Here is a 27,260-nt window from a genome sequence, read left to right on the forward strand (position 1 = left end):
TTCTTTCTTATTGGTCCTTTTTTTTTAAGGTAGGGGCTACCTTTGTCTTAGGATAGCTTTTAGTGCTTAGAAGAGTGCCTTATTAGTAATAAGTATTTGTGCTTAATAAATATTTCTTGATTGTTAAATCGGTTATCATTTGGGGGCAGAACCCTAACAGCAAATAAACAGGCTCAGATCATTATAGCAGAGAGTCAATATCAATCTTAAAAGTAAATTTGTGAATAGGCTCTTATGGAGAGAAATGGAGTTCGGTGTAAAATCAAATTTTGAAATCCAAACGTGCTGTGATATAATGGAAAGGGTGTGAGATTTGTCTTCAGCCCTGAAGTCCCATAGTTCGGGGCATGATCTCACTCAAGTAACCTCATAGTATCTCTATTTCCCCATCTATAATATGAAGATCATACATCTCCTCTTCCTATTTCACAGCAATGATTAAAATTGTTAACAGAGTTAATATATAGGAAAGTGCCATAAAAGCTATAAAATTAATGTACAGATTTTAGGATTATTGATATTCTGAGGCAAGCCAATGATTTTAAAGAAGGCACTAAATATTTTTCATTTTTTAACTGAGCTGGTATTAGTCTTGTCAACTAAATTCATTCTGAAAAGTACAGGGTAGAATCCATCAGTCCTTTAGAACACAGGACCTATTAGGGGAGTGAATACATAATTTCAAGATCTTACCCTTAGAATAAGAGAGATGTGTGCCATCAGTGAAACTGAAGTCTGGAGTAGAGTGAGAGGGAGGAAAACTAGGACTTCTCCCTATTCTCATACCGTCTGTTTCAGACCTCAGAATGGATGCTGATGTGCCCCCTCCTTTGCTCTCTGTCTCTATATTTCTTTACTTTCATATCTCAAACCGTATTTCCAACTGCAACCTCATCCCAAGTGTAAGGCTAGGGAGAAGTGGTGAGCATTCCTCCCCCAGTCTTAATAACAACCATGACACATGCCCCTCTAAGTTCTGATCATAAGGGAATTAGAAGCTCTATGCGATTTTTTAAAATAAAAATATGCCAGGAGCTAAACAAAACAAAACAAAACAAAACAAAACAAAACAACAAAACAGCTGACCATAGGGGTCTCAGCTCATTGTAGGAGAGGTGTAGCTGGGAAAGCCCTCTTGTAGAATGTTTCAGGATGGAAGGAATCAGAGGAGTCACTGAGCTGAAACCCTAATTTTAGACCATTGAGTCATCCTGGCACATTTTATTTGTACGCCTGAAAATAAGATATTTATTGGAACTCGGTGAGTGTTCCCTAGGCTCTGATCCCAGAGACGCTCCTCCATAACTCACCAGAGACTCAGGTCAGTTCTGAGACAATGAGTTACTGCTGAGTCACTGAAAATACTCAGGCTGGACAGTAGAAGGAGAGGGTCCTCTGATGAGAAGATGCTGATGTGTTTGTTCTCTTATGAATAGAAAAATGAGCCCTAGCTGGTGTGGCTCAGTGGATAGAGTATTTGCCTGCAGACCGAAGGATCCGAGGTTTGATTCCAGTCAAGGGCATGGACCAGTTGCAGGCTTGATTCCCGGCCCTGGTTGAAGCGCATGCAGGAGGCAACCAATTGATGTGTCTCTCTCACTTCGATGTTTCTCTCTGTCCCCCCGCCCCCCTTTCTGCTCTCTCTAAAAACCAATGGAAAAATATCCTTGACTGAAGATTAAGAAGAAGATTAAGAAGAAGAAGAAGAAGAAGAAGAAGAAGAAGAAGAAGAAGAGGAGGAGGAGGAGGAGGAGGAGGAGGAGGAGGAGGAGGAGGAGGAGGAGGAGGAGGAGGAGGAGGAGGAGGAGGAGGAGGAGGAGGAAGAAGAAGAAGAAGAAGAAGAAGAAGAAGAAGAAGAAGAAAGAAAGAAAGAAAGAAAGAAAGAAAGAAAGAAAGAAAGAAAGAAAGAAAGAAAGAAAGAAAGAAAGAAAGAAAGAAAGAAAGAAAGAAAGAAAGAAAAATGAGGCTGCCCCGAATCATTCTCAGGGTGAAAGACATTTCCCATTGAACTGCTCTCCTGATCATGGCCTCTCACTGAGCCATCTGCACTTTGCCTGGTTCCTTTCAAGCCCAATGGTCAGGGAGTATAAGCCAGCTGGCTGAGATGCAGAGTATGGTCCAGAGGTTCAGGAACAGTTTGTAACTGTGAGCCAGAGCCAGGCTGATTATTTCAGAGTGGGAAGCCATGACCCTTGGCATATGGGAGTTGTTAGTTTACACTCTGGAGTCCTTGGGCCTGTTAGGGAAGGGCTGAGAGAAAGCACTTAGATCCCTGCTGAGCTCCTTACTGTAAATTAGCTTCCTAGTTCTGGTGGCCTGTGCAGAGGGGGAGATTCTCCAACCTTGGAAGCATGTGTATGGATGTAGGATGGTTCTACAAGATGGAAAAGAAAGTCAGTTAAACTTCTATTAAAAAAAATAGTTTTGTTAATCCACAGTGCATTCCTTTTTAGAGCAGAAAGGCTTTTTCTTTTTTTAAATTTTTCTTTTTTGTTGAAAATATTATTGATGTCCCTCTATTTTCCCCATTTACCCCTTCCACCCCCCTGCCCCCACCCCCAGGCCTTCACTCCACTATTGTCTGTGTCCATGGGTTGTGCACATATGCATATAAGTTATTTGGTTAATCTCTTCCTGCCCTTCCTACCTCCCTTCCCTCTGAGATTCCTTAGTCTGTTCCATGTTTCCATGTCTCTGGATCTATTCTGTTTGAATCTAATGAACAAAAAAGAAAGGCTGTTTCTTTAGCGCAGTCAGTCTGAGGATGTGAGCCGACTCCGCCAGAATGTACATGGACAGTGGAGAGAGCAGGTAACTGTTAACACCAGGCTTTACCTTTTTCCCTGAGCTCTTTACCAAGAGACGAGCTTCGCAGTTAACTTCCCTCCCTGTCTGTTTTCTTCTGTCTGTGCAAACTGGGTGATGACATTGACTCTCTTCACAGGAAAGCACTAGGTGAGGATTAACTAAGTAATGAGAGCAAATTGGAAGGTGATGGAAATGCTCAGTAAAATCGCTGATAGACATCTCCCAGTGGGAGAATCCCTTCAATGCTCCTTTCATCCGGGTCTGGGCAGCAGCATGCACCATCACTGTCTTCAGTCTCCTCAGGCCTCCCCCTCTGAACCCGTGCCTCTGAGCAGCTTTGAACTATCTATCGAAATGATGTCCTACTTCTCCCACTAACAGCCAGAGCAGCAAAATTCATTTTCCTCCCTATGGGAGAAACGGAGACAGGAATTTGGCCAAATTGCAAGTGATTCCTCCCTGCTCCCATCCTGAAGAAAACAGCTATTCCAAAATATTCCTACCTGAAGACACACTTTACAAACTTTCTGGAGAACAGTTTAGTAAAATATGTGTTCAAAATTCTTAGAAATGGGAGTGACTCTTGACTGAGGAATTCCACGTTCCTCTCACTTACTTGTCTCTTCTTCACACCAGAGTGCATAGCCTTCAAGAGAGAATTGAACCATTTTTGCACTTGGAATTAACCAGTTGCTAACCCTATCTGCCCACCCAGTTGCTAGGGGTCTCACAAATCTGCTACTTAGTGGGCACCGCCTCTGACAGGCTGCTTGTTCTCTGGTTATGGGCATGTTCAAGAAAATGTATATATTTACACAGAACCATGGAAAAGTGGACATGAACAGGTTTGATTGATCATAGTCCACACTTTTTATTTTCAGACTAGAGGCCCAGTGCATGAAATTTGTGCATGGGGGTGTGTGTCCCTCAGCCCAGCCTGCACCCTCTCCAATCTGGGACCCCTCGAGGGATGTCCAACTGCCTGTTTAGGCCCGATCCCGGTAGGATCAGGCCTAAACAGGCAGTTGGACATCCCTCTCACCATCCAGAACTGCTGGCTCCCAACTGCTCGCCTGCCTGCCTTCCTGATTGCCCCTAACCATTTCTGCCTGCCAGCCTGATCACCCCCTAACCACTCGCCTGCCAACCTGATTGATGCCTAACTGCTCCCCTGCCAGACTGTTTCCCCCTAACTGCTCTCCCCTGCAGGCCTGGTCACCCCTAACGACCCTACCCTGCAGGCCTGGTCCCCCCTAACTGCCCTTCCCTGCAGGCTTGATCGCTCCCAACTGTTCTCCCTTGCAGGCCTGGTCCCTGCCAACTGCCCTCCACTGCTGGCCATCTTGTGGCGGCCATCTTGTGTCCACATGGGGGCAGGATCTTTGACCACATGGGGGCAGCCATCTTATGTGTTGGAGTGATGGTCAATTTGCATATTACTCTTTTATTAGATAGGATGTGGGATCTGAGACTCTGAGAAGCCTACAGAAGCAACTAGAACCCAGGCCACATAACTCCTATTTGAGCTTTTCTCTATTATGGAAGCTTAACAATGTGGGACTTAGAGAGGCAGTGACTGGGCTAGAAGCCCTGGTTTCTAATCCCTGCCACTCATTTAATATGTGACCTTGGAAGAGAAACTGCCAAGGCATGAACCTTTAAAAAGCAGAAAAAGAAGTTATCTTTGTACTATGTATCATGGTTTGATCTAAGAATCCACTATTAGGAATATCTACAGCCTATTCTGCATAAGTTAGAGACTGGGGCCATCTACATTCAATTCATTCAAATTTTATATCCAGGGAGTATAAATTATAAAATAAAAAAGGAGCATTTTTTATTGGCTGCTCAGCTAAGTTTCAATGTACTGTGGGTCCCTAAATTTGATCTTGATTAGGGCACTGTGGGCAAGTGGTTACTAAATACTAAGGTTTTTACATACTGTGTTAATTTTATGTGTCAACTTGACCGGGTCACAGGTTGTCCAGACATTTGGACAGACATTATTCTGCATGTACCTGTGAGGGTGTTTCTGGATGAGATTCACATTTGAATTCGTAGGCTGAGTAAAGTAGATTGCCTGTCACTGGAAGACCTAATTAGAAAAAAAGAGCTGAGTGAGGTGGGGAGCGGGGGGTCGGGGGTGCTCCTGCCTGTCTGCGTTTAGCTAGGATATCCATCTTTTCTGGTCTTTGGACTCAAACTAAAACATGAGCTCTTCTTGGATGTGGAGTCTGTTGGCTTTTGAACTTGAGCTTTCACCATAGGCCAATGCCTACTACTGTTTTCCCTGCCCTCACTAACAGCTTCAGTGACTCCCAAAGGGCAGGGTGGTCCATGTGCATCCGTGCACAGGTGGTCAAGGTCTGCAGGAAGATTTCTGCTTTCGTGGGATGTTTTCCCATGGTTTGGTCTAAGATACCAAGGAGTGCAGTTTTGTTTTTTCCAAAATAATTCTCGTACACAGGCCATCTTAGATATGAAAATATGCTGCCCCTATTCACTGGGCTTCACTGTGTCATAGAGAGAACTGGGAGTAGAATCCCTGGTTTCTTCTTTTTTTAAATGTTTTTATTGATTTCAGAGTGAAGAAGGGAGAGGGGGGGGGAAGGAAGAGAAAAATAGAAATATCTATGATGAGAGAGATTTATTGATTGGCTGCCTCCTGCACACCCTCTACTGGGGATCGAGCCCACAACCCTGACATGTGCCCTGACCGGAAATCAAACCCTGACCTCCTGCTTCATGGGTTGACACTTAACCGCTGAGCCACACTGGCTGGGCTAGAAGCCCTGGTTTCTAATCCCTGCTACTAATTTAATATGTGACCTTGGAAGAGAAACTGCCATCCTTAGGCACCTCATTGCTAAAATGAAGAATCTGGAAGAGATCACTGGTTTCCACACTGTGTATTACTAAGCACTGGAGTTTCTTAGAAGCCCTCCAGGCCTCAGGTTGGGATTAGATTCTCTGGACTCAATCAGAGAACCTTAGCATTGACCTGTGTTATATGTTGGGCTTCTATACACAATTTTGTTTGAGAGCAGGGATTTTATTGAATTCTAACACTAAGTGACCCCAAGATTCTGAAAAATGGCTTAAAGTGAAATCAGAGTTCAAACATTGATTTTTCAGGCATATGATCAATACTGCCTTGTACAAGAAGAAAGAAACTACCACAAAAAGGAGCAAAATCAGATTTAGGCGTTTCCAGAACTAAAATATACTGCCAGGATCGTCTCTGAAACATCGCTTTTTCTGTCAGAGGTGATATAGGAGGGCATTTTTTCAGGCAATTACGTCATGATTCATGTTGCTTATAAAAATCTTTAACTCAATACTTCTGCCTTAAAAACTCAAACGGCAACCCAAATTAGTGACCCAAAGTTTTTACAACCTTGCTCTCTGAAAGTGATATTTAGAAGCTAAGGAATGTCAAGAAATAGGAAAATATGCTGGGAAAATTCATTACCCTAGTAAGCAGGGGACACATGGCTTATTCCCATTTTACGAAGTTGAATCAGTAGAGTCGGCCTTGAGCTGAACAGATCGGTCTTGTATTTTTTCTGGCATTTCAACTCTGACCCAAATGCAGACTAGCAAAGGCCAAAGGACCAGTGGAGCGAGCCAGTGATGCCAACACTTCCAAGGGTCCTGAAATTAACTCAGGCTATGGAGTCACTCAGGACAATGGTGACCAGGAGCCTGTTAGAACTTCATAGAACTTTCACCAATAAGAACAGTCCTTCTGAGTCCAAATTGGGCTGAGCTCAAACCTCCTAAAACCTAGGCTTATAAATTATTCCCCTATTTTATCTCTTCCAAACCCTGTGACAAACCTGAAGAAATACCCTTGCAAAAGAGTCTTGGAGGCAAAACAACAAGAAACCCCACTGTATGGGAGAACATATTTGCAAATGGTATCACTGATAAAGGTTTAATTTCCAACATCTACAGGCAGCTTATACAACTTAATAAAAGGAAGATAAATGATCCAATAAAAAAATGGGCAACGGACCTAAATAGAAGCTTTTCGAAAGAAGACAGAAGGAAGGCCAAGAGACACATGAAAACATGCTCAAAGTCACTAATTATCCGAGAGATGCAAATCAAAACAACAATGCGATACCATCTCACACCTGTCAGAATGGCTATCATCAACAAATCAACAAACGACAAGTGTTGGCGAGGATGCGGAGAAAAAGGAACCCTCGTGCATTGCTGGTGGGAATGCAGACTGGTGCAGCCACTGTGGAGAACAGTATGGAGTTTCCTCAAAAAACTGAAAATGGAACTCCCATTTGACCCAGTAATCCCACTCCTAGGAATATATCCTAAGAAACCAGAAACACCAATCAGAAAGGATATATGCACCCCTATGTTCATAGCAGCACAATTTACAATAGCTAAGATTTGGAAACAGCCTAGGTGCCCATCAGCAGATGACTGGATCAGAAAACTATGGTACATCTACACAATGGAATACTACGCTGCCATAAAAAAGAAGGAATTACTACCATTTGTAGGCACTTGGATGGAATTAGAGAACATTATGCTAAGTGAAATAAGCCAGTCAATGAAAGAAAAATACCACATGATCCCACTCATTTGGGGATAATGAAAAACATTATAAACTAATGAACAAAAAGATAGTTACAGAGGCAGTAAAGCATCAAACAGACTGTCAAATTACAGTGGTAAGGTTAGGGAGAGGTGGGGGAAATAAGAGATCAACTGAAGGACTTATATGCATGTATATAAGAGTAACCAACGGATGCAAAACATTGGGGGGTGAGGGCATGTATGGGAGTGGGGTGGGGGTGGGGGGCAATGGTAAGATATGTACACATATAACACCTTAATAAAAAATTTGAAAGTTGAAAAAAAAAAAAAAAAAAAAAGAGTCTTGGAGGGTTCCTGGAACAGATGAACTAAGATCAATCATATATTCCTAAATAAATGAAGCATCTATTTGAATAAAACTCTGCCTTATTGGGCCTATTTTCTATAGTGTATTTCTATGGGGCATATATTCTAGAAAAGGCACATTTTACTTTATAAAAGCAGATGTGAAGGGAAAGTTTTGCAAAAACGCACAAATTATAATAAATTTATATTTATTTGAATGTTTTTAATTTGACACTCTCTCCAGTGATTTTTTTTCTGGCTTCTTCCTTTTATCTGAATCATTATGTTTATTACATAAATGGAGCACGTCACCTGATGTTCATTCTCTGGTTTACTTGCTGGTAGTTCTAACTCCTAGCAAATAGTAAAACAAATGTGAGCAGGGACACTGAAAACCACATGAATAACTGGTAATTTATGGGATAACTGAAAATTTCTAACCTTTACCCTTACATGCATACCCAAGTTTCCATGTTTACCTCAACCTCCTCTACCTTTTCTTTTTTTCTTTTAATTTTTTCCCATACCCTCCCCCAACCTTCATCCTCACTCAATTCAAATCCTTCACTGCAATCCATGGATTTTGCAGTTGGTCCATTAAATTGCTCGCTCCATTGAAAACTATGGCTGGCCAAGTACAAGTTAACAGGAGAATTCTAGATGGCCCTTTGTACACAAACCTCATTATGTAGTTTGGGTCTCTGCAGGTTGCTGTATAGTCAGCCCTGCAGCAGAGACTACACTGTAATCTCCAACAGGGCAAGGATCAGAATGTTGATACATATTCTAGACACTTTCGTGAGTAAATTGCTAAAATATCAGCAGAGTGTCATGGTAAGGGCTCTGAAGTCAGTCAGCTTGGCTTTACATCATCACTTACCAACTATATAACCCTTTGGATAGTTATTTATCCACTGTAAGCATCATATCCATCATCTGGAAAAATATATAATAATACCTGTCTTTGTGTTGTCATGATTATTAAGTGACCTTAATTACATGTGTTAAGTGTGGTACTAGATCCTAAAAAGACTTTCATAAGTGTTTCTTTCCTTCCTTCCCTGCTTCTTCCTCCCTTCCTCCCTCCTTCCCTTCCTTCCTTCCTTTCTTCCTTCCTTCCTCCCTTCCTGCCTTCCTTCCTTCCTTCATCCCTCCCTCTCTTTCTATTTTCCTCTCTCCCTTCCTTCCATTCTTCCTTTGACCATTTTTGAGGGCATATCAGGGAGTATTAACAGAATGGATATCTACACCACTACTTCTCAAGTGTAGTCTTCTAACCACCACCAGCAGCAGCATCACCTGGGAACTAGTTACAAGTGCAAATCCTCTGGCCTACCCCAGATCTCCTACATCAGAAACTCTGGGGTTGGGGCCCAGCTATCTGTGTTTTAACAAGCCTGCCAGATGATTCTGAATCTGAATATTCTGGTATAAGGTTTTAAGTCATGCAAGAGGATATCTGCTTCCAGTTAAGGTAAAAAAAGAAATGCCTTGGCTAACATTGTAGTTGGGCAGTATGGCAGAATGTAAAAACACTATTAAAATTACTAGAAAAGCACTGTCTTGAGCAGTTCAGTCTTTTAGGGGGGTGCCTTCTATTCAAGATGTAAATAGGATAGGAAAAACAGCACTAGTAACAGCTGCTCCATAATTATTTAGTCATTATCAAGTAACTAAACAGCATGAGAGTGTTGACCAAATACTCTCTTGGGTAACTGACAGTGGAAGTGTGAACTTTTCCCAATTCAACAAATATCAGAATACAACTCACAAATATTGTGAGTAACATGGAGCAACTAAGTAGATGACCTTTCATTGCCTTCCTTCAGGGAAGTATTTTTGGGGCTTTCTGGAGAATATTATAGAATGAAATTGTGGGTGAGACCTGGGAGGAGACTTCTCTAGTGTCATAGCAACCATAACAATGTTAACATACATTACGATACACAGAAGACTTCGTGAAATTTTCACGGTCAATAGCTATGTAGAACATTTTGAAGAATACAGCCCCTGACCCATCTCCCCATATGATATATCTTTTAAAACTGAACTTGCTTTCTTGCTCTTTTAGAGAAGAACCTGTTAGGATATTGTCAGGATTTGTTCTAGCCACAGAGGGGAAAGTGGAAAAAGCTGTTCATTCTACAGTTGAAGTTATTTTATTTATTTATTTTTGCTAAAATATTCTTTGGAGAAGTTCTGATATAATTCCTCTTAGGATTTTTTCTTTATCATTGTAATAGTATTTAGCTTTACCTATTATAAGTAAGAAAGTATAGTCACTGCAATATTTCTGTTAGTCATTGGTATAATTTTTCTACTCACTTTTTCCAAATCTACTCTACCTATCTTGAAAAATGTAAATAATAGCTTTAAGATAAATCCTAGTGATAATTTCCCATTAACCAAAGACAATGGAAAAAATACAGGGAAATGAGAAATGCATCATTTTTGAAAGGTCAGATTCTCATACACAGTATTTTAAAGCATTTAAAAACAGCAGTAATATTTGTTTATAATGTTCAATAATGTTGCAGTTATTGGACATCAATGAGAAATTTATTTATTTACAAAATACTTCTAAGCTAATCAAATTCTTCCAGCCTAGTGTTGTTCAATAAAAATATAATGAGTCACATATATAATTTAAAAATTGTAAAAGCCAAATTAAAAAAAGGTCAAGAGAAACAGGTGAAATTAATTTAAGTAATATATTCTACTTAACTCAGGATATTCAAAATATTGCCACTTCAACATCTAATCAATATAAAAAAATCAATGAGATCTTTTACATTTTTTTCACATGAAGTCTTTGAAATCCAGTATGTATTTTATACGTGCAGCACTTCTCAATTTGTACTAGCCCTGTTTCAAGTTCTCAACAGCCACCTGTGACTACTGGACAGGGCAGTTTGAGACATAGAAAAAATGATAAGTCTATAAGATATCTTCTTAAGTAAAGTTCCCCCAAATATAACAGATTATCAGATAAAAATGTATACACCAGCAAATAATTATCACTAAAGTAAAAGTGTTTTGAATGTAAAGCTATTGATTTTTCAGTAATTATATATGATAAGAAACAGTGTTTCTATTACTCTAAAACTGTTCTTGAAAGACAGCATTGCAGTTCAGTTGACAAGTGTAGGTACTTGAAGATGAAGTGGTTTTGTACCATCCATGTTTAAATTTAACGAGCTTTATTAAGTCCTTGCATTCTTGATTTTGGGATACACTATTCACATTTTAACATTTTTGAATATGGAACACATCTTGCAATTAATGTATACATTTGAGATGTTTGTACTTCTTTTCCTGAAACTTTGTTATATCCTTCTCAACACAGAAAGAGTTCTCAGACATTATGTGGTTGGTTTTTTGGGGGTTTTTTTAGAATGTTTCAGCACTTGATAGATGAATTTCTTAGAAATTTTATTAAGGACCAGAATTTAAAGGTGGTACTATACAAATAACAAACAACAGAATTAGTGTTTGCCTTGAATAAGCAAGGGTGAGGGGGACAAAGGACAGCTTTCTCTTTCAGCTCCACTTCAACCACAAGGATAAAAATCTATGAGATCTTATGATACTTGACCTTGTTAATATCCACATACTATCCTGCAGAGGTGGCTGGAACTGAGCTTCCCCTTTGTATGTAGAGGAACTAGTGATCTCTGGATGGTGACTATATTCTCTAAAACAGACCCAAAATAGTGGCTAATACAATGTATTTTTTATACCACTGCCTTCTTCCAAGAGGCATCAATAGTGGCTTGCCTGCATTTATATAAATATAGAACTAGACCCTCAGTCAATCTGTCCTATTAGAACAAATCCTTATATACCCTTTAGGCAGGAAAGATGAAGGCATGGGGTGGAGGGGGATGATTAGGACAGAGGTCCTACTTTACTGCTCATTCTAAATATAGTTGAATTACTGGAAACTATTTATTTTCCATGGTAATAGTCAGACTCTCATTTTTACACAAGTCACATTTGTCTTTTGGATAACTCAAAACATTTTTAAACAAAAATTCCAATAATACTGCGTGCTAAGGTAAATAAGAGGTTAGAGCAGTGGCCGGCAAACTCATTAGTCAACAGAGTGGCAAACCGCGGCTCGCGAGCCGCAGTTTGCCGACCACTGGGTTAGAGTAACTACAACATAAAGCTTGGCCAAAAGACTGCATCACAACACAAGTACTTATTATCTTACATGTATGTAAACAGACATTGTATCTCTCTCTCCACAATCTAGGAAATCTGCGGAATAAGTTCTCATTGTCCCTTCATACCCTGTTAATATTGAGCTTCCTCTATTTCACTGGCCCCAAGAAACAGATGGAAACATGAAAGTGCCTCAGGGATGGTCCACAAAGTCAATGGCATCAGGGAGCCTGGGGTGCCTGACTCTGTTGACTTCTCATCGGAAGGTGATCCTCTCAGAAGGGCCAGGATCTAGAGCCCAGGTTACTGCTCATGTGTTCACGTCCAGCTAATAGAATGCATGCAGAGAACTTTCGCATGGTCACTCCTCTGAAGAGGCAAGGAGCATGCAGCTACCTGTGGGGTGGGCCTTGCACCATTGTATTTCACGGGGTTGTGAGTCCAATTCCGCTGGGAGGAAATGAGTTGTTTTGGGTTATTGTTCTCTCCATTCAACATTTTATTTTGATGTTTCAAGAGGAGGAAAAACTTGAAAAACTTCCTCATTTGTATTTCCTCTGTAAGATCCTGCACAATTTCTACTACCGATCTTTTCCAGGGACTTACCCAGAATTGCTGAAAAAGGACTGTGGGCATGTTCAACCACAGCCTCAGCATCAAAAAGCTCTCTAGCTGTGCCTTCTATTCTTTAGTTCCTGCCGTTTGGTTGAGGGGTGGCCCCCTAATCAAAACTGGGATTACTGGCTTGTAGGAATTTGTGAAGCTTTAACCAGTGCAGGGCAACACATTGTCCCAAGCAAAACCAGACCTGTATAAATCTTTTACCAGAGACTCCAGAATTGAAAGAGAGGGAGAATTACTGCCTTTTTTTTTTTTTTTTTAGGACTAAGATAGGGAAGGGACAAAGTATGAGATGCCCTAAAGTTGGCCCCTGGTTAGGGGGTCAGCAAGTGGATAACACTGACCATACAACAGTGGCCAGAATGCAGAAAAATAAAGCTTTCACTTGTCCACTTCCGGCAGAGCAGGTGTAGGTTCTGGTGGAAGTCTGCCCCTGTCTCAGCCTGGAGCTTCTATCTTTGAAATGGAAGGTAATTGCCGGCAGCTAGAGCTCACAGGCATACCACATGATGAGTGAGGTCATGTTAATAAAACCCTTGGAAAGAGAAGCAATCTGAAACAGCAGGGCTATTACCGTTCCAAGATTATTTTATAAAAGTGAACCTGAAGTTCAGCATGATGATTAACAAGCTATTAGAGCCAAGCTATTGATCTCTCTATCTTTAGAGTAGCTAATGCAGTGCACACCCACAGCCCACAGTCCCAAAGCTCTCCTTCCTGTGCTTCGTTATGGCACTTTCCTTGGGAAAACGCAAATCATTTAACATATGGGACATCTTTATCATGCAGGGACTGGGAGAGAGGAAAAACACATAAATGAGTTGTGTGTTGTATTAATGTTAGCTGATAACAAAGGTTAATACAGATACATAGAAAAATCAGAACATTAAAAGTAGAAAGAAAAAGTAAGGCATTACTCCAAAGTCCTTTACTCTGGAAGATCTAGTGTTCACTGTTCTGTGTACATCATGCACTTACATATGTCTGTCATCATATCAAGCATGTTTTATGACTTCTTTGTTTCTTTCCTTTCCTACTCATCACAAATAACAATATCACTGATGGTTTCTCGTGTCCCTTAACATAGATTTCGCTGTTGTTTCTATCTGCAAAATACTTCATGGATGACATACTATTAGCTAAATCATTTAATCATTCTCCTGTTGATGGACAAAGAGGGTGTTTACAATATTTTTACCCTCATAAATAATGCTCTGATGAATCTTGTACATACATCTTTGATCTTTTGACCAAATTTCACTCTGTGATAAATCCATGGAAGTAGCGTGGATGTGTTGAATCAAAAAATTTGGAGATTTTGTATCTTTAAACATATTGCCCACCTACCCACCGGAAAGATCATACCAGATTCTATTCTGCCTGCACTGCAGCGGAGTGCCTGCTTCCCCCAACCTTACCAACACTGGGTAATGTCAATGTTTTTGATCTGTGACAAACTGATAGGGGAATGAAATGTCTAATGATTTTTACATTACATTCTAGCCATGCCATATCAGACTATAACTGAATGCAGTTGTTATGTGTCAGGGGACCTGGTTTAACTCATAGCACACTGTTTGAATCTGTTTAATAACCAACTATGATATAATGAGACTTTGCTATAGTTTTGAAAAAGAAGCCAAATATTCACATGGTTTAAATTATACTCTCTCATTTACACTCTCGATGTGCTAAATCATCTGGGAAGCCCTTTGGAGATGCCCCAGATGACCCAGTACAAGTTGTTAGCTGCACTCTCCATGAAAGAGAGACTATTCTGGCCTGAAGACCATGATCAAGAAAAGCATCTTGGAAAAAGTACTAATCTACAACTGAGATGGCTCCATTGCGTGGCCTGTGGCACTTGGTTCACTAGGAGGTACTAACCCCTTTGCCTTCAGCACTATTTTCATGGTTTTGACATGTTTTAAAGGTTATTGTCTCCAGGACAGGTAATTGAGGAGACCTCACACTTCATCAGAAGCATTCTATCTTTATTAAACAGCCACACACAAGGCAGCGTATTTCTCTTTTTACTGACAGGTTATGCCAAGATTTACAAGGCCTGGTCTACATGAAAGCAAACACATGTTTGGGGAAAGATTCAAATAAGTCGAAGGTATAGGGTCAGCATTACCCTAAGACAAATGTGAGGACTTGCGCCTCTTTTGCCTGCACCAGAGGCCAACCCTCGAACACACAAACACACGTACACACATACACCAGTGGTTTTCATTTTTAAATACTGTTTTCAAATATTTGCTTTGGATTCAGGTTTCCATGAAGACACCCATGATTGGTTTGCTGTGAGTTACCTTCTGGCACATTGATCTGCTCAAACCTTTTTGACTATTGTCAACTAATTAATTTTGAACCCCGTGATAACATATGTTCCTCAAATTACTTTCAGATAGTTTTCATTCTATGTACATTACAGATAGAAAAATGAGGAATGAGAAAGTTATCTTGAGCCTGTATTTTGAAACCTGGTGTTTGGAATTTTAGACGTTGATGTCTCCTGCCCTGTTGCTAAGCCCTTTTTCTAGATAAGCATCCAGCAGCTATCCTGGAATGTGGCTGACTGGCTAATTGGTTCTGGGCAGTAAATCCATATGCCAAATTTTAGGTTTCTCAAACTTTTCTCTGTGACTACAAGTGAGCACTGTGTTCTCTAGTCTATTCCATAAACTTCAGTGTCCTTTGTCTTGCCCTCATTTCCCCCCTTGTGACAACCACAATACATTACACAAACAGTGAAGGGTGAGTGTGCGCAGGGCACACTGACAGGCACTTGTCCTGGGTCCCTGGAGCTGAGAAGTCCCGGGCCAGCCAGGGGGTGCTGGATCATGATTAGCCCTTAACAGGTGCCACACTCATTCCCCAGGCCCTTGGCTTCTCTATGGCTTCCCAAAATACCTTCATCTGGAGTGTTAATGATAGGTGCTCTTTTTAGAATTTAATTAGATAAAAAGCACTAGTCATCAATTTTGGGGTAAAGAATCAGAAAAATCTGGTAAATCAGGAATACCTGGTAAATGAAGATTAAACCTTATAATTTTGGTGCAGAGAGCATGTTAGGGTGTGTCAGGGGACTAGGTTTAAGACCCAGATTTACCTCTTACAAGTTATAGAATCTTGGGTAGTTCAATTCAAATATTTGAGCATTAGTTTCCTCATCTATGGGATGCAGTGACAATGAGGTCATATATAATTAACCTTGCCATGACATTTGGCACATTGTAAGTACTCATTGAAAAGTGGCTATCATTTTCACTTATAAGTGCTCTATGGTTTTATATTTCTACTAGAGGCCTAGTGCACAAATTCGTGCACCAGTGGGGTCGCTTGGCCTGGCCTGCAGGATCAGGCTGAAACTGGCTCTCTGACATTCCCCAAGAGGTCCCAGATTGCGAGAGGGTGCAGGCCAGGCCGAGGGACCCCACTGGTGCACGATCGGAGCAGAGGGATATGGGAGATTGGCCAGTTGGGGAGGGACCGCAGGAGGGCTCCAGGTGTGTCCAGCCCAACTCAGTCCCAATCGTCCGGACCCCAGCAGTAAGCTAATCTACAAGTCGGAGCATCTGCCCCCTGGTGGTCAGTGTACATCATAGCAAGCAGTTGAGTGGCCTTAGTATGTCATGAGCATATTGCGCTTTGATTGGTGGAACAAATGACCAGACGACCGGACACTTAGCATATTAGGCTTTTATTATATAGGATTATTTACTATATACCAGTAGCAACTCTAGTACATCTTGGGTAGATAGGTACCACTGAATGTGAAGGTGGGGGGGGGGGGTGCGTAAATGGAATGATACTGTCTGAGCTATAGAGAAAAGGAGTAAGAAAACAATTAAATGTATCTCTTTCTGGTTGGCAATATCCAAAGAATAAGTGCCTTGGAGCAGGAAAAGTTGGGATATCAGATTTCTTCATAGCTGCAGTAAAGTCCTTTTTAGAAAGTAGTAATTTTCTCTCCATATTGATTTTTTTCAGTTTTATTGAGATATAATTGTCACATACAATGTAGAAGTCTAAGTTCTTACCACAATAAGTTTAGTTAACAGTAATAATTTTATATAGATATAAGAAAAAAAGAGAAAAAATGTGTTTTTATTTCCCCTTGTGATGAGAACATTCAGGATTTACTCTCTTAGCAACACTTAAATATACAGTACTGTACTTTTACATTTCCTAAGTAAGTCTAGGGGGAAATGTGAAGGCCAGGAGTGAGTGTGATTTCACCAGGATGAGAATCAGATTTACAAATTAGTATGGGCAAGGGTATCAGTTTGTTTGATTTAGACCATGAGACAACAAACTACAACCCAAAACATAAAGTTTTATTGGGACACACTTATTTACAACCATGGCTGCTTTTGTGCTACCACCTCAGAGTTGTTTAATTGCAAGAGAGACTCAGAGACCATATTGCCTCAAAGCTGAAAATATGTACTATCTGCCTTTTTACAGAAAAAAAAATTGTCAACATTTGATTCAAATTATAATAGCATTGTTTCTGATTGAATAGGCAGTGGTAGTCCCATCACATAAAGTTTATACTACCGAAAGGCACATAATACAGAGGCTAGACGCAGGGGTGGGCAAACTTTTTGACTCGAAGGCCACAATGGGTTCTTAAACTGGACCGGAGGGCTGGAACAAAAGCATGGATGGAGTGTTTGTGTGAACTAATATAAATTCAAAGTAAAGGAGCGGAGGGGAGAACAAGAGAACCCTCCGCTCTTTCGGCTCCGCGGACCGGATAGAACAGCCGAACGGGCCATAGTTTGCCCACGGCTGGGCTAGAGGCTTAAGGAAAAGTATATGTGAATCCATTTATTTGGAATAGGAGGGAGAATGTCCCAGCACTATCATTCTTGTGAGGATGCATACACACAGGTAGGACTGGGAGTGAGAAGATGGAACTGAAGTATCTTCCCTGAGACAGTTACTCTGGCTGGGCTACAGTTCATCAAGTCTAAGGGAAACCATCTCATAAAGGTCTAAGGAAACAGGAGTATCACGCCATATAAAGGCTCAGAGAAACATATAGTAAAGGTGTTATGCTGGTGAGAAATACTTAATAAGGAATATCAATAAGAACTTGTTCCATATTGAGAGGATCTGTTTTGGATCCCAGACCAAATAGACCTTGCAGCAAGAAATGAAAGGTCAATTTAGGCAACTTCATTTAGGGGCAAAGCTTATGAAATAACAACTCGACAGCTATCCAGTGAAGAAATAGGAGAGAATGTTTATCAATTGCCATTAGTTGCCATGAACTGCCTGCATGGAATTTTAGGGTTGGAGCGATCATGGGTGTATATGCCTATGTGCAAACTGTAAAAGAAAAAAAGACCCGGATCCATTTTCATCAAAAATAGAGAAAAAAAATTGTTCTGTTGTTTGAAACTCTTCTGACACAAAATATTGTGTAATTCATTAACAATTCTGTATGACCATTTTAATTCATACAGGACTCACTAGCTACCCTCATGTACAAAACAATTGCTCTTTGGGTATGTTTATTTGATGCTTACGTAGTAAACATTACCTTAGAGGATGTTTAAGTTTGTGAAAATGATGAATTGATGAATCATGTACATAGAAAATGTGGTCACGGACCCTTCTCTCTCTGATCACCACCCCCGACTCCACACCCCACAGGCACACACTGCCTTCCCGCCGTGACACTGGCCACACTGTTTCTGCGACACACAAAGCCCATGCCCAGGATAAGCTTTCCTTTCAAGTGCCTATCGCGCTTTCAGCATGTGCTTTGAAGAGATAGTGACATTGCTATGCTCTGACATACACCATAATGTCAGCATCGCAGAAGCAAGTGGAAGATTCTACTTTTCTGATAATGATCAGTTGCTGTTTCCTGTCTTGAAGACGAAAGTTGAGCAAATGCAAAGGTCATCTGTGTTTATATTAACAATGCAAGAGTTACGCTGCATTTTCGCAACAGCATCAGGTCATTATTTATCCACTTGTCCTTTTTTTTTTTATCATCCTTTGAACTGCCTACATTTGCTTATCGTGATATTTCTAAGTCTGTAAACAGCCCAAGTGTAGCTGTTCTATTTCTCTAAATAGAGTCTTAGGTCATTTTATTATCCAGCATTATAAGTCATAGGAATTCACCCATCTGTTGTTCTTCCATATCTGGGGTAACTTTAACTCTTTAAGTCTATTGAAAAACTAGAAATGTTATTGTGACATTAGTTTGTTACTTTTTCCTACAACATTCCTTTCTAATGTGTCTTTTTCCCTGAAAAATCACAAGGAAATCCTTAAACATTTGTGGTTTTTTTTGGAAGTGGCATTAAATATAATGACTTTTCCTCTTTCACTTGATTATTTTCCCTGGGATCAGAGACACTCAGAGTCTCTTCTTACCAACTCAGAGAAACCTTTAAAGATGGAAAGTCATAGAGCCTCCAAGGCCACCTTTCCAGTGGCCAATGGGCAGATCTCCATAGCAACGGGGGGGGGGGTGGCGGGGGTGTTGGGGGCAAAAGGCAGTTTAACACTAACCATCTTGTCAATTTGCAAATCATTACATTAAATTTCATGACATACATGATTGATTTTCTTGCATGTGCATTTTGTGATCACAATGCATTGGTAGACCTGTTTTCAATTCATTTCACTATTTTTAATTTTAAAGCCCCTTCAGCAATGAAGAAAAAAATGAGCAATCAGGTTTGAATCAAGTGTTAGGAAGATTACAATTTATCAACTGATTATAAGATAGTTCTAATATGTGAGACAGAATAAGCTCTCTTTTTATCATCTATCGGGGACATATGCTCAACATCAAAAAAATTGAAAAATGTTTAATTACTTATGTTAAGTAGCTTATAAACACAATATGAACAGAAACAGTTTCAACCACATGATTATTTTGTTCCAAGTCCTTATCTGTTTCAGCTGGAATAGGCCTGACTGTTCTGTATTAACAAACCACCCCAAAATCTTGGCAGTAAGGTCCATTTTTCAAATACACTACCTTCCCAGTGGGTGTTAGCAGAGGGTTCTGCTCCACCTCATTCTCTCTATGGGACCCACAGTGATGGAGAAGTCTCTCTTTTAATATCAATGCTCATTATGGCGAAGGTGAACCACAAGCACAAGCTATGTCTTAAGCTTCTACTGAGATACCACACAAGTCACTTCCACCCCATGTCCGTTTTAGTAGAAGAGCAAGTGAATCCAATTCTGATTTCAATGTCTTAAGGAAATAAAATTCCACCCCCCAGAGGGGAAGCAATATGGGTGAATAAAATAATACCACCCCATCAATCCCCAGTATCATTGGTTTATTTTAGTGAATTCTTTTTTTCTTACAGATCCCTTTCTTCTTTATTTTATTTTATTTTTCCATCATCATTTATCTCCCTATTCCCTTTTCCAATGCCTCCACCCACCCTCTCCCCACCCCTGTCACCACAGTGTTGTCCATGTCCATGAGTTCTTTCTTTTTTTTTCTTTTTTGCTCAATCCCTCCCTCTCCACCCCACCGTGACATCGCCTCCCCCATCCCTTTTAAAACATCAGCCTTAAAATAGTGCTTATGGAAATCAGCTTTACTAGTTCTATTGTTGGGATATTTTGTCTCTCAGATTTCAATCGTAGACTTAAATGGATAGAATTATCCTTTATAGAATTATCACCACTCCTAGAACTACAGTTTTCCTGCTTAGGGGTTTCACACATAAGTCTGAAAGGAGTACACCCTTTAGGAAAAGGGCCAAAGCTCCATCCTACTCTGTCACGGGCTGGTTTCTTTTAGCAAGTTACTAAAACTAGGTACAAGGTGCTGGGGTGTCACTATTCAGCAAGTCTGCAGAATCTGTGCATCTGTGCTTGTGACAGCTCCCTGGTAATTGGATCACTCCTGATGGAAACCCAGCTTTTATTTCAGCAACAGTAATGGGTTGTCCTGGACCCTGGCCTCCCATGAAGATGTCTTTATGTTGGATCTGCCCTATATCTAGGGTAGTTGGTTCAAGACTTAGAGAAATGGCAGCTCTCTCCTACCAGGTAAGTTGCTTGTTTTTGTTTTGCTTTTGGGATAGGACCTAGTCATATTCCATCCACTATTGGAAAGCACAGATTAGCATTACATATGGAAGCTTGCTTATTCCTCCCTGCTGCATTAGAGTTTTCCTAATTGAGCATGGGCTGCACCAACACCAGTGTGTAACCTTCTGCAAGTCAATGTAGTCACGTTGGACCGTAGTTATCAGAGGGTGGGAGTGGAGTGAAGTGTTGTTTCCTTAATACAACTAAATCACAAGCTTTACATTTTATAATTTGAGTGGGATTAGCGATATCCACAGATATTTACCCAGAGTTTCTCTTCTCTTTGTTTTGTAGAATGATGGGACACAAACGGGAAAATTGGCCCAAAGAAATAATGGCTTCCAGCTTAGTGAAGCAGACCAAAGTGTGAAGGTAAGTGTTTTGAGACTCTGGTTTCCTAGGACCAAGTCTTTGCCTCATCGCACGTAGTCACAACCTCCTTTTACCACTTTGGCCCAAACACTTGGAAGCCTTCTGCCCACTGGCAGTGTTTCCCTTGCCATACGCTGATTACTAATGCCAGTAAAATACCTAGGTACTTTGGCAGTAACTTATACAAATACGCGTGTTTCTAATTACAGGGAAATTGTTAGAACACGACTTGGACTAGAGATACACAGTTATTAATCCGGGAAGAAATAGTGCTTTGTTTTTCAACAGAAGAAAATAAGAACTTTATTTTAATCATTTCTTTCCCTTTCTCTCTTCTTTTGTTTATTTATCAAAACAAAATGCATGGGCAATTTCATAAACTGGCAATACCAGAAGTTCTTGCAAACCATGTGGCCATTTCTACTCAGACTGGACATACTGCATCTGTTACCTGGTTTACATCCACTTCCCTGCTGCAGCTGCATGCCCACAGCCCTGTGTCCTGCCGTTGTTCTTTACCATGTGATATACCATGTACATTTTTAAAGAATAAATGTAAATTAATTAAAGTTGTTCTTTTAAATATATATATATCTATATAGTTTATGTGCATAGTTTTTTGCTTTTTCTGATCTTTTTTTCTTGCAGGTCAAAAGGTTAAACCTGAGAGTGGTATGTGTGTATGGAAATTGAATGCACTAGAGTGTCAAATGGGCAAGGAGGTTCTTTAGGCAAATCACACAGTCCTGTTCTTGACTGTGCTATTATAATTTGCATTATCAAATCAGTGTGTCTTCAGCCTTAGGACAGGGCTACTATTATTGTTGGTGGATTTTGCAACGTAATTTTGACTCATTCAGTGAACCGCACACAATCACCTGAGGCCAGAATCCCAGTCCACAGGAATTCCCTTTCAAGTGTGGTGAACTACACTCTTTTTCAAGATCCCCTTAAGAATTCTCAATTTCTTGCATATAGAATATTTTTTTGCTTATCAGTGAAGCAGAGAATGTTTGTAATATTCCCTTTGCTTCACCACATTCAAAGAAGAAGAGAAATCTAGTAACATATCTATGAACAGCAATAAGTAATCTATTCTGCTTTCTTCTAGAACAAACCTGGCAAAGTGTTTAAGAACACATGTGCAGAGTCTGGGCAAATGGTGGCAGCTTAGAGGCACTTGGGTGAGGTTAGGTTAGAGACAGGTAAATGGAGGATCCGCCAAAGGGGCTTTTCCATTTAAACTTTGGACTGAGCTGACTCCCAATAATCTAAGTAGTTTACGACAGTTTCTGGCAATTTGCATACGACATATTATGTTCATCGCTGAAAAATGGGGACTGTGCTTTTCTTTTTTGTGTAAATGATGAATTAATGGCAAAGCAGCTACAGAGACACTGACAAAAGAAGGCGTTATGTCTCCTAGAAAATGCACCATTTGCTACGGTAGACATGCCCAGTCTAATTGGTTCTTGTGTTACACTGAAATCTTTTTTTTTCTTTTGAGCACCTCAGAAACACTTGTTTTGAAGTTGGTTAATTTAAAACATCAGTCAGAATTCATTTATTGAGCATTACTTTACAAATAGGGATTAGGGATATGAAGATGAATAAGACATGGCCCCTGCCCTCCAATGGCTTACAATTTAGAGATGTCTCCATGATGAAAATAGCTAGCATTTATTGACTCCAACTGTATCTCCTCAAGTACATTACCTCATTTAATTTTCACAGTTAAGTGGAGTGAATATTGTAACACAAGCACAGGCACACACCAAATGTGACACTCAAAGAAATTAACTAACTTGCCCGTCGTCACAGAATGATTACGTGGCCAAAGCAGAATTGTGATTTAAGCCCAGATTTCTTCAATGCTAGAGCCTATGCTCTTTTTGCTTCTATTTTATATCAAGCTAACGGTGTAATACATAGATAGTCACTCAGGAAACATGACTGAATGGTTAGGATGACAGGCAGCACATCCTCTATTTAGCAAGTAGACATCAGAGCCCTGGAGGTGCTCCTGACTTTCCCTAGGATTCTGTCCAAATCCACCCTTACGAATAAACAGGAATCCCAATGTTCTGACCTGGCATTTATTCTCAAGATTCCCAGGAACACCCACCCCTCACTCAATAGCCAGTATATCCCTTTGCATTATTGGTGTCTTTGTCCATGTTTATTGAAACTTTCATGCTTCTTACTAGTCCTGAAGATACAAGACCTCACAGGACAGTTAATATTCTCAGAGTTCCTCAGAAATACCTGTTTCTGAGGTCAGAGCCCACCTGGGAAAGGGTGTCTCCATATATCCCAATCTAGGCTGATTTTGTATTGTCTAAGCTCATCTATCAATATCTCAGATTGTTTCTATTGTGTCACATTAATTTACAAAAAAGAAAAAGAAAAGAAACTTGGTGAGGTGACTTGTTATCAATTTTTTTCTCTGATTATCACTATAAACCTAAAAGTTTGAACGTCGTCAGTGGGCATAGTGTTTACTGTATGAGATTGTTAAGCAGGTTAAAATGAGATAAGGAATGCTACAAGTACCTGGGAGGTCTTACTTCACAAATGGCAAATGTTACTCTTTACTGGCTTAATGTGTTGCCCTTCCCAGGAACATTTGTTTTCATAGAAGATAAGTAACCCAACCCAGGTTAAAGTAGTGAATTTCTAATTGCAGAATTATTATCTTCTGTTATCTGGTGGGAAAGGTAGATATATTTTGGTGGGATGTATGTGAGGAAGGAGGGCTCCTTGAAATACACCTGGTATAAGGCTCATCATTCAAGGGTCCTGGGCCTATCCCTACATGACAATGATAGAAAATTAAGGATTTAAGGATAGGCGTAACAATATATTACATATATTGAGAGCTCATTATGTACTAAGCTTATTTTACATTTATTAACTCATTTAATCCTCTCAACAACCTTATAATGTAGGTATCGTTAGTTGTCTTCATTTTATGAATAAGGAAACAGAGCCTAAGTAAGATTATACAATTTGTTCAAGACCATTTAGTCAAGAGGGAGGTAAAGGAGTTGGATCAGATGTTTCCTGACACCAAAGTCTGTGTCTTTAACACTATATCTCACTATATTTACTATCACTACAAGGTCTGCTGTCTGCTCTTCCTGGGCAGACCCCAAATATCTTTGGCAAATCCTATTTAGAGAGAAGAGGTGCTTTTGGGTGATGGTCAGTTAAACCTTGGTTAAAGTTAATGTCCAGATCTAGGTCAAAGAGAAATGGGAAGAGTGGTATAACTGTGTTTTGGGGGAATATTTGTTATATTTGCAGTCATGCATACAACATTGCCTGTATTCTTGAGTGGATGCTAGGAGGTGTGGCCAAAGTGGGCTTTGTAGAACATGGTATATGTTGTCAGTATCAACTTGAATAGCTATGGTGCTGGGGAGTGATAATTCCTTCCGGTGGGCTGGGCCCCGTTTCCTATCATCTTCATCGGGGGACCAAGCAGCATGGCATCAGTGGGAGGGATATGTGAGGAGGCATCAGGAAAATGTCAGAATGAAAGAGAAACGCAAATCTCTAAAGGCTGTTTTAGCTCACCCCCCACTCCCTGCAATTAGGAAAGAGATGATAAGGGCCTAAAAGGGTAGAAGAGAGATTATAGATTTAGGGAATTCTTACCAGGTTCATGGTGGAAAAGCAAGATATGTCCAGTAGCAGAGCCATGGAAACTATTAGAAACTGAGCTAATTGCAGACTTCTTATGTTTCCTGATGCTTCAGGAAATGGAAAGGCATTTTTCTCTTAGGGGCTTGTATTTTTTCCAATTATCCTTGTTCAGGAAAGAACTCATCCTTTGAGCAATGTAACCTCCTGCTATGATTTCTCAACTCCACAAAGGAGAATAATTATAGATTAATAATGGACCAAAATAGAAAATGCTAAATGTGGGTAGCAGATAAGTGGAAAATATTCTGTCTTGTAAATTGTATTGTTTGGGTTCCTGGCAACGCAAGGGAATAATTCTCACCTAGGCAGCTCTGAATGAATGTGAGAATTCACTCCTCTTTCCAACCCATGTAAATGTTTAATCTCAGTGGGACTAGAATTGTGAAGTGTCCTAAGCTTGGTCAAGAGTAAAAACAATTTCTTCCAGCACAGATACATTTTCTTCCTTGGGCTGAGCTATCTATGGCCTTTCACATGCATGATCACTGGGCACAGTTTTCAGGATATTTCTCAGTAGTACAATATAAACTTAAAGTTTTAACTTACTGAGAACCTTCTGTGGATCAGCCTCTGTGCTAGATTATTTCCCACGTGTTATTCATTAAAAAAAAAAAAAAATTGGTTCAGCACCTAGCATGTGTCAGGCAGGCACTAGGCTGGGCGCTCAAAGCACTGTGCTGTCTCTTAATTCTAACAATGCCTCTGAAAAATGGGGAGGATTATGCATACCTATTTTACAAATTAAAAACAAAGGGATATTGCTTCGGCATATGTCTGAGATTTTGCTGTCTGTGGATTCCTCTAATATTTTTATGGTTTCCTGTCTTATGTTTAAGACCTTTATCCATTTTGAGTTTATTTCTGTGTATGGTATAAGTTGGTGGTCTAGTTTCATTTTTTTTTTTTTTTGCAAGTATCTGTCCAATTTTCCCAGCACCGTTTATTGAAGAGGCTGTCTTGACTCCATTGTATGTTCTTATCTCCTTTGTCAAACATTAATTGAGCATAGTGGTTTGGGTTGATTTCTGGGTTCTCTATTCTATTCCATTGATCTATATGTCTGTTCTTGTGCCAGTACCAGGCAGTTTTGAGAACCGTGGCTTTGTACTACAGCTTGAAATCTGATGTTGAGATCCCTCCTACTTTGTTCTTCTTTCTCAGGATTGCTGTGGCTATTTGGGGGTCTTTTTTATTCCAGATGAATTTTTAGAGAGCTCGTTCTAGGTCTATGATATGCTGTTGGTATTTTAATGGGGAGTGCATTGAATCTATAGATTGCTTTGGGTAGTATGGACATTTTAATGATGTTGATTCTACCAATCCATGAACACGGTATGTTGTTCCATCTGTTTATGTCTTCCTCTATCTCTTTTTTTCAGTGTCCTATAGTTTTCCGCATATAGGTCTTTTACCTCCTTAGTTAAGTTTATTCCTAGATATATTAATTTTATTTGGTGCAATGGTAAATGGGATTTTTTTAATCTTTCTTTCTGTAAATTCACTATTGGTGAATAAAAATGCCATAGATTTCTTGGCATTAATTTTGTATCCTGCTACATTGCCAAATACATTTATTAAGTATAATAATTTTTGATGGAGTCTTTAGGGTTTTCTATGTACAATATCATGGCATATGCGAATAATGACAGTTTTACGTCTTCTTTTCCAACTTGGATACCTTTATTTCTTCTTCTTGTCTAATTACTATGGCTAGCACTTCACTGATACAGCTCCTAGGTCAATGGAAACTAAAGAGAAAATAAACAAATGGGACTTCATCAAAATAAAAAGCTTCTGTACAGCAAAAGAAACCATCAACAAAACAACAAGAAAACCCACTGCCTGGGAGAACATATTTGCCAGTGTTATCACCAATAAAGTTTTAATCTCCAACATTTACAGGGAACTCATGCAACTTAACAAAAGGAAGATAAGCAACCCAATCAAAAAAATGGCCAACGGACCTAAATAGATACTTTTTGAAAGAAGTTATAAGGAAGGCCAAGAGATATATGAAAACATGCTCAAAGTCATTAATCATCCGAGAGATGCAAATCAAAACAATAATGTGGTACCATCTCACACCTGTTACAATGGCTATCATCAACAAATCAACAATTGACAAGTGCTGGCGAGAATGCAGAGAAAAAGGAACCCTCGTGCACTGCTGGTGGGATTGCAGACTGGTACAGCTACTGTAGAGAACAGTATGGAGTTTCCTCAAGAACCTAAAAATGGAACTCCCATTTGACCCAGTGATCCTACTTCTAGGACTATATCCCAAGAAACTAGAAACACCAATCAGAAAGGATATGCACCCCTATGTTCATAGCAGCACAATTTACCATAGCTAAGATTTGGAATCAGCCTAAGTGCCCATCAGCAGATGAGTGGATTGAAAAACTGTGGTATATCTATACAATGGAATACTACACTGCAGTAAAAAAGAAGGAATTCTTACCATTTGCAACAGCATGGATGGAACTAGAGAGCATTATACTAAGCAAAATAAGCCAGTCAGAAAAAGATAAATATCACATGATCTCACTCATTTATGGAATAGAATTCACAACATAAATTGA

General features: G+C 39.9%; 1 protein-coding gene across 1 annotated transcript in view; it reads left to right on the plus strand.

Annotated features, from left to right (window-relative positions):
* LOC308245079 (uncharacterized protein) overlaps window positions 1–21,557 on the plus strand; it is a 698,160-nt gene extending 676,603 nt beyond the window's left edge. Inside the window, exons 2-3 of the mRNA XM_080661788.1 lie at window positions 20,893–20,970; window positions 21,364–21,557. Coding sequence (XP_080517914.1) covers window positions 20,893–20,897 — 5 coding nt within the window. The 3' untranslated portion in view covers window positions 20,898–20,970; window positions 21,364–21,557. The remainder of the gene's footprint in view (window positions 1–20,892; window positions 20,971–21,363) is intronic.
* The last annotated feature ends 5,703 nt before the right edge of the window (window positions 21,558–27,260 follow it).

The sequence above is a fragment of the Plecotus auritus genome, assembly GCF_963455305.1.
Source record: "Plecotus auritus genome assembly, chromosome: 3".
Classification (NCBI taxonomy): domain Eukaryota; kingdom Metazoa; phylum Chordata; class Mammalia; order Chiroptera; family Vespertilionidae; genus Plecotus; species Plecotus auritus.